At 40.2% G+C, this 9,065-nt stretch overlaps 1 protein-coding gene across 1 annotated transcript; it reads left to right on the plus strand.

The window, feature by feature from the left end:
• Positions 1-1,554: 1,554 nt before the first annotated feature.
• On the plus strand, positions 1,555-6,981 carry LOC133023108 (aminoacyl tRNA synthase complex-interacting multifunctional protein 1-like). The gene is made up of 4 exons (XM_061090056.1): positions 1,555-1,970; positions 2,761-2,960; positions 4,091-4,259; positions 5,186-6,981. Exons 1-4 carry the CDS (start codon positions 1,571-1,573, stop codon positions 5,350-5,352), a joined length of 936 nt encoding a protein of 311 aa, XP_060946039.1. The 5' UTR covers positions 1,555-1,570; the 3' UTR covers positions 5,353-6,981.
• Positions 6,982-9,065: the final 2,084 nt, after the last annotated feature.

The raw sequence follows: 9,065 nt of genomic DNA on the forward strand, positions 1-9,065 counted from the left end.
TAAAAGCAGAATATCGCGTTAACTAGCGAATTAAACTTAAAGACTGGTTTTCTTCAGTTGTCCCTGTGGACAGATGTTAATCATTTGGTCTAAAATTTAATTAAAATAACAAAGTGCATATTTAAATAGTTCAGTTTAACACACTGTAGGTACAACAGTAAAACCCATATTAAATAGTGTGTGAGAAATAATATAACTTGAATGGACAACTACTTGCAAGTTGACAAATTGATTAAAATAAATGTACCATTTCTTAGATGTTTCCAGTATACATTTCTTCAAAAACTATTTATAAATATTTGGACCGGGTGGAGCTGTATAGTTCAGCATTACACATCTTTTTTTTTACTTATTATAATTGTTGTCGTTTGTTGTTGTTGTTCTCCCGACACATTTCTTCTCATTGTGTAAACCTTCGTATATTGCACTTTATCCCTCCAGTGAACAGGGACTGGCTCAAATGAACGACTTGAGAACTTCTTAAGAAAGAGGGCTACAGTATTGAACATGGCACATGGGTCAATTGTTGCTCATTGTAAAATATTATAATCTTTTATCTGTACTGTTGTGAGTGAGTGTGTGAGTGTGTGTGGTGGGGGGCTGCGGGGCACCGATATATTGTAACTATACCCAGCGGATATAACAGCATTGCTATTTTGTAATATAAAAACAATTATATGTACTATTAAGAGGGGTCTCTGTCATGTTCTTGTACCATGATGCACGTGTAGGAATGTGTATGATTTTGACATTTAATAAATTTTACTCTGATTTTTCCAACTTTGTTGAACCTGCTTGTTTTGTATTAACTCAATAGGAATGTTGTATGCCTACAGGGTATTTTAGTGAACATTAACAGAGCATTTGTAATGTGCATGAACCTCAATACTTTTACAGTCCTCCATGGAAATAACATTTAACAGTGACATAATGCAAGGCTTCAAATATGTGTGGTGTTGAAATCCAGGAAAAACAATCCTGATCTAGTTATGATATTGAAGTCTGCCACTCGCAGTATAGTGGTATAGTTTATAGTATAGTGTTGTGTGGTGTATAGTGGAGTACAGTAAAGTACGGTGTGGTATAATATAGAGTAGTATAGCATAATATTGTATTGTATGATCTGGTATAGTATAGAGTAGTAAGTAGTGGTGTGGTCTAGAGTAATATTATATAGTAGAATACTGCATGGTATGGTATAGTAAGGTGTGGTATAGTATATAACGGTCCGGTATAGTATAGAGTAGTTTAGTATAGTACTGCGTGGTATGGTACAGTACGGTGTTTTGTGGTATAGAGTAGTATAGTATAGTACTGTGTGGTATAGTCTAGAGTAGTATAGTGTAGCTTAGTGTAGTATTAGTTTATATATAACTGAGTGTTGTCAGTGTATTAAGATCCTAGACTGTATATAAAAGAAATTAAGATCAGTGAGTGGTTATTGTTGTAATAATGCCTTTCCTGTGGAGGGCAGTAATTTACTCAGTCCCATTTAAACAACCACAGAAGAAAAGAGGGGGCGGACCCGTGTCTCCTCCCGGGGAACAAGGCTGTGCACCGCGGCTTGAGGATGGGCCGCAGCGGGGAGCTCAGTGACTTCCAGCGGGGCACCGTGGTGGGATGTCACCTGTGTCTGAAGTCCGTGCGGGAGATCTCCGGCCTGCTGAAGCTGCCTCGTTCCACCGTGAGCTCCGTCATCCTCAAGTGGAAGCGAGGCGGTATCACGACGGCCCTGCCCCGCAGCGGCCGGCCGACCAAGCTCCAGGAGCCGCAGCGCCGGGTGCTGCAGCGGGTGGCCCTGGAGCAGGGGCTGCCCCCCGGGGAGGCGCTGGGGAAGGGTCGGCCCTCCGTGGAGGCTCTCACCGCCGAGTTCCGGAGCAGGGCCGGGGCCAGCGTGAGCTCCAGGACGGTCCGCAGGGAGCTCCGGGAGATGGGCTTCCGAGGGAGGGTGTCTACGTACACGGCCAGAGGTGCGTTCAGGAGGCGTGGGAGTGACAGGGTCTGCAGCTGGAGCATACAGTATACATATATAATTTAATTACAGTAACTGTCACATTATTATATTTCTCTCAAGTTTAAAAACTGATTTTTGCTCCTGAGTGAAGGTTGTAATTTTAAATTCTTTATTGGAATTCTACTACTGTATTATCCCGCCTATAGTGTATTCATATATATATATTTATCTTGCATCGTTCTTATATCAAACAATACCTCTTAATACTGTAATATTCCATATATATTTCTTACCGTACATATCTTATTTATTTACAAATTCCACTTTAAATATGCACAATACTCTGCACTTTTACTGCCTTTTTTGCACTTCTTGTTAGATGCTAAACTGCATTTTGTTGAATAAGTACTTGTACTGTGCAATGACAATAAAGTTGAATCTAATCTAATCTAATACAAAAACAAAAAAAAATCCCAAAACATTTAAATAATCTGATGTGAAACAAAATATGTAATTAATGTGCGCTTGTGAAATCTATAAACAGAAAATTGATTTATATTGATTCAAATTATAGTGCAATAATTATTGCATTTGTTTTATTGCTGAGCCCTGTGCACATTGATGCCCCCCCCATTCTATCTGCACTTTTCTTTTAGTAACATATTAGGGTGTGTCAGCAAATCCTCGCCTACTTCCTGTCCTCTGCTACATCGTATTACCCAGAATCAGCAAACACTGTAATGAAAGTGACTTGAGGTTCAGTAGTTTGTCCTGATGTGACAGTATTTGTCTTTCTTTGCTACCAGGAGGGGAAAAGAAGCAGACACTCCTCAGCCAGGAGGACGCCCAGGTGGACGTGTCCCGTCTGGACCTGCGTGTTGGACGTATCCTCACAGTTCTGCAGCCTTCAGAGACTGAGAGTGTGTGTGTGAAGCAGGTCGACGTGGGAGAGGCGGCTCCCAGGACAGTGGTCAGTGAACTGGCTCACCACATACCAGTGGATCAGGTACATTATATTTAATTTGTGCAGTGGTATCAAAGAATTTATAGAATATCGTGTGTTTTGTAGCTATAATTATTAGGGCTTCTACTACTTTAACATATTTTTGTAACAACATTACATCTACTTGTAAGTCCTGACAACCCCTCCCTCCATTTGCTCTTATGAAAGGTTTTTCCACATGTGTCTGGAACTTGGCTGCAGGGATGTCCCTCAGGTTTCTCCTCCTGCCACAGGAGCTTTAGAGCTCAGGCAGTGATGTGAGGTGGTCAGGTGGTCAGGCTGGCAGTCAGCGTTCCACTCCATCCAAAATGTGTGAGATGGGATTGAGGTCAGGGCTGTGTGCACTCTGTTGACTAAAATGTCATTACATGGTGAAGCAGTTACGTTTCCCTTTATTTCAACTATGGTCTGGCCTGAAACTTTCAAAAAAGAGTGTCAGTGGACATACTTTTAGGCTTATACTATTTAACTGGAAACATATGCCTGCTAACGTCATGCTGGCAAAACATTGCGTGACTTTGCCAAAAAAGATAAACTCTCACAAAGTCAAATATAACACTTAAGCTTCTCTGAGACACATTGATGGTGCTGCAGGGATGGGATTTTATTGCACAACTCTATTAAGGGGCTTTGTAATGGAAGCTGGGAATAGAAAAACTTGTTGCCTCTTGCTTATTAGTCCACATACTGCTTTTGGCCTGTGGTTGTTTTACTAGGCTACAATTTCGCTGTATGCTGTTAACCCCCCCCCCAAACAAAGCAAGGTCCATAAGAACATTTTGTTTACTATATACAGAGCCAGTAAAGTGCTGAATTATCATCAAATATTGTGTCAAGCTCTCTGGTAAATAAATACTGATTCAAACCATTTCCTCTGTCTTGAGACGAACACACCCTTCCATCATTATAACACGAGATTCATATAGAGAATACATATATAAATAGAAGGGTGTGTTTTAAGGGATGATTATTTTTAAAGGTCACCAGGGTTCAAAATGCACACGTACCATAAACCCTCATACACAGTAATTATATATATATTTAAAAGACTGGAATCAGAATAATAGTTCGCAGCTTTGAAGCATGTTTGTATTGGCTATAAAAGTGTATTTAATCTTCTGTCCACCACGCAGATGCAGAACCGCATGGCCGTCCTGCTCTGTAACCTGAGGCCAGCCGAGATGGGGGGTGTGGTTTCCCAGGCGATGGTCATGTGCGCCTGCTCGCCAGACAAGGTCGAACTCCTTGATCCGCCGATTGGAGCAGCACCAGGAGACAGAGTGACTTTCCAGGGCTTCCCAGGTACAACAACACTGTACATTCAGAAAAACACATCACTGTTTGTTCTGTATCATGAGATAAGTGAGGGTGAAGACTGCTGAAAACACATTTTTAACTAAAATTGACCTACAAATGTCTGCTCCGTTTTTTTTAATTAAGAAGTCTCTGCATCACTGAGAGACGTTAGAATCTGCCAACATCTCTAAACACAAACTAAAATAGAACCTGATGAAACTAATCGGACGAGACAAGTTTGCTTCAACTCTCTCAAAGTCGGCTGAATGAGAGATTGGGATTTTGGGGAAAAATTTTAATTCATTAATCAAGAAGAACAGATTTTACTCTCAAGAGAAAGCAATATGCTTCTGTATGCATCTTTTTATCTATTATCATCAAGCAAACATCAGTATGTCCTACAGTTTTGCATAGATGTGGCTGAGGCTTTATCAGAACACACTGTGGGACATCCGTCGTCATCACACAGTAAAAAGGTGCCTTTGATTCCACTGAAAAGAAATGTCAGTGCTGCAGCATACATAGTTTTCCTTCCAACTTCATGGCAGCCTTCTGGCAGGGGCCCTCTCCCCTTAAAGTCAGGTCCACAGAGAGCTGGTTTTCTCAAACTCCATCAAACACCTTTGGAATGAACAAGAATTCTAACAGTGAGTAGACTTCATCTCCTAACCTCACTGCCTCTCTCTCCTGTGGCTGAATGGGAGTAAATCCCTGCACCCAATTTCCATAATCCCATGGAACACCTTTCTAGACCAGGGGAGAGTGTTACAGCAGCAAATCATAAGCCATCGTGTGGCAGAGTATGTCCTGCAAGGGCTCTAAATCCTATCAATAATGTACAAGTGTCCTGAAATCATAAATCCTGCATGTGTCAGTGCACAGCAGAGAACAGGGATTTTCTCTAATGAATCAAACCCACTTGTGGATTACAGGTGAACCAGATACGGAGTTGGATCCCAAAGAGAACGTGTGGGAGCAGATTCAACCGGACCTTCGCACGGATGCTGAGTGTGTTGCTGCGTACAGAGGAGCGGCCTTCAAAGTCCTCGGCAAGGGAGTTTGCAAATCCCAAACCATGAGCGATAGTGACATCAAGTAAACTGTCGACGCTGCTTGAAAATCGCTGCGTTCAAATTCCTGCAATAAAAATGACGTGGAAAGACTTCCCCAATGACAGGAGGCCCCGTAGCACAATATTAACACCCGAGGTTTTGGACTGACATGTCCAACAATCTCAAGGGTGTTGTTTTTGAGTGTCCACATGCTTTTGTGGTGACGCTTAAATTTCCCTCAGGGGAGGACAGATATGAACATTGCTGTTACATGTTTTCCCTATTATGAAAACCTGCAGTTTTGAATTTGGCCAAGGGAGGGCGCTGCAGCAGCAATGATCATGTTCAGTATGTGTGTGGAGACTGAGAAGATGCAGTACACATGAGAAGATCCAGTACACAGCACAGTCATATCCAAGATGGTCAAAAGACCAAGGGGAATTCTACAGAAGAACCCCATCGAGTTGGGAAAGTGTTTTTCCCATGTGACCACAGTGGTGATTTCCACTGAAATGTGGGTGAAACTCATCGGTGCAGTCCCATTAGAAACAAGGAGTCATTCAACAGTTTTCTTTTCTATTTATGGTTAAGAAAAGAGCTCAGAAGTAACTAGTTTAACCAAATGTAAAATGTCAGCTCTTTGTTCTGTCATAGAGGTTGTGTGGGTTTTTCACAGTATTAGTCTGACACATGATGTAGGTGTATCAGTACAAACAGCCTGGGGCAGGTTTCATTCTGAAGGACGTGTTCAGTGTTATAACGGTGATCGCCTCATTGTTCCTGATTTTTGTTAAACTGAAGTTTGGAAACTGGAAAGTGAGACTTCTGAAATGGATGTGAAAGTGGATGTTTATCACCCAGAAACTTGTGTATCCATCCTGCTATTTCAAACTCTGCTCTTGAGCTGTTTTAGGAAGTCAGTGAAAGTCATTTGCTATTTCATGTAACATGTTTCTGTTTGTTTAGCCTCCATCATGATCACTAATGATCAGAGATGTTCCAATATTGACACCAGCATCGGAAATGCCAGGCCGGGATACTGCAAATGTGTGAATCTATGAACCGATCCTATACCATATGTTTAATGAGTATTTGTTTCACCCAGATAAAACTGCAGCTTTCTTTTCCCAGAAATCCCTTCTTCTTTGCTGCTTCAAAATGGCAACATTAAGTAAAACGGTTAAAACAGCAGAACTTGTTTTTAAGGGTTTAACCTGGGCCCGGTCATAAAACAGTGATACAATCATCACTTCCATTCTGGGTTAGTACTTTACAGCTGTGAAAATACACTGATATCAGATCGTACTCAGTTTCTGAGACACACAAAGTCAAGGATTCTGTGACAGGAAATTTAAAAAATGGTATTTGGACATCTCCATTAATTATCCTGCTTAAAAATAAAGAGTTTATTGTGAAGGAACAATCGAAAAAGAAACTCTCTTTTCGTGTTTTGCTTTTTGCTTGAGGCTGAAGGAGTCACACAAACACACAAATTTCTTCTTCCCTTATTTTAATGGAAGAACTGAAGATAGCCCATTGAGTAGAATGGGGATGTGATCCAGGAACTAAGAAGAGGAACAGATTGTCCGAGACAAAGATCTTTTGACAGAACTCGTGGGCTTTAAGTTACAGTAGCACGCTTTCTATTATATAATGACAATAATAATACACTTTTATTTGTATATGCTGATGTGTATATATAGTGCTTTACATGCAATATAAATCTAAATAAAATGTTTAAAAAACTAAAATCTTGTTAAAATATAATCCATATGAGATAACAGATTTTAGGTAACATGAGAACATGTTGAAATTATATTTGAAAGAACAGGAAATAATGGAAAATAAAATAATTGCATTAAAACAGTAAAGAAAGAAAGTGATATAAATGATAAAAGCACAGAAGTGTGGGAAGTGCAAGATCTAGTTAAAGAATTAAGTAAAGAAAAAGTGTATATTATAAATATAATAAATACTTAATTGCGGACACTTGGATGACACCACACATTATGGGATTTTTTTCTGGGGGGTTTCAACATCTGAAGTGAAGTCCCTAATATCTTCAGTTGTATTGAATTCAGATGTAACTCTGTTTATCCCTGAAACTCCATAATTGTTTTGTGGACTCAAACATTTCACCCACCTCTCCATCGGCATAGGGGTGAGTAGATAATGAGTGAATTGTCATTATTGGGTGAACTATTCCTTTAAGCTAACTCCAACTTCACCTTAGGGATGATGCTGTTATGTCTGTGACCTTTTTTAAGCCAAATTTAGAACTTGTTTTTCTTCCCAAACAATTCACCCTTAGTTCCAGAAGAATTTCCCTGTGGGGTCCTGGAGCCACACTGTGAAGTTTTGTTTTTGTGCAGAGCAGAAGTTTTCCTCATGCACACCAGAGGCCTGTATCACTAAGCTTGTTCAACATACTCAGGATATCTTTTTGTTATCCGGCTTCACTTAACCTATCATCCTCCTCCCTGATAACCTGTGATACGAGCGGGTTATCAAGCGTTTCCTCTTATATGGTTTAAAGAACTTTATTCACGGTTCGGATGACGTCGCTCTGGTTGTCGACTTTGACTCTGCTTCATGATTTTCAGGACGGCTCATGTTGGGATAAGTAAAGTTGGAGAAGGTGGGATATCTAAACTCTTTTAGATAAAGTCGTGATTCCCCCCCGTCATTTATGTTAATCAACAATTCTTGATTTTAATATTTTTGAGATCTCTCTTTTTTGGTTCATGTCAACAGATGAACCATGGATTCAGTGTGTGTGTGTGTGGTGTGTGTGTGTGTGTGTGTGTGTGTGTGTGTGTGTGTGTGTGTGTGTGTGTGTGTGTGTGTGTGTGTGTGTGTGTGTGTGTGTGTGTGTGTGTGTGTGTCATCAGAGGTGTGAATCTTCCTCTCATTCACACCTCTGATTTGGTTTCTTCGTTTGAAGTGGTTATTGGCCTCTGGGGCTGATTTGTTTTCCAACTGTGAACAATACAATGATTTGTTTGCTTATATTTGTTCAATAGAATCCATCTGCTATACTAACCTCCACCAAGAAGGTTCGGGTTTTCAATCCTTTTTTTTTTCACTTTGTTTGTTCCTCAGCAGGATTACACAGAAACTATCCTGTGAGATGGGATTCAGCGGATAGATAGTTATTTATTTTCACCTTCACCATTTCTCCACGGAATAATTCATGGAACTTGATGAACAGGCATAATTAGGGGACTGATAACTATGAGTGTGTGTAATTTGGTGCAGCTTGACTGACAGTAGGAGTGTAGTGCAGATATGAGCTCTACTGAATGTGATCTCATTCCATGTCTGTTCTCACTATTGGTCAAAAACAGCTGCACTGCCTGAAGGCACAGTATAGCTATATTGTATATATAGTATATTGGCATGCATGTTGTGATCACCTTTACTACTCTGCTAGCTCGGCGCCTTATCCTCCTTAACTAAAAGAGGCCGGTGCCACCAACTCATACAAGATGGCTTAAAGAGATCATGTTCTATTTGAAGCTTGAAAAGATTAAATATACACTGAGGGGAGTTACAGATACATTTGAAAGGGTATGGAGGCCTTTTCTTACATACTATGACAACTTAACCCCAATAACACACTGGGCGGATTCATAATTCCTTTAGTATAGCACAGTGCTGATGTACTTAGTTTTATAAGGAGTGTACATTTCATGTTTATTTATCGTTTTTTGTTTTGTGTGTTATTTACTCAATATTGCATACGGATGTTTATTTAAAT

Source organism: Limanda limanda, chromosome 2 (assembly GCF_963576545.1).
Source record: "Limanda limanda chromosome 2, fLimLim1.1, whole genome shotgun sequence".
In the NCBI taxonomy this organism is placed as follows: Eukaryota; Metazoa; Chordata; class Actinopteri; order Pleuronectiformes; family Pleuronectidae; genus Limanda; species Limanda limanda.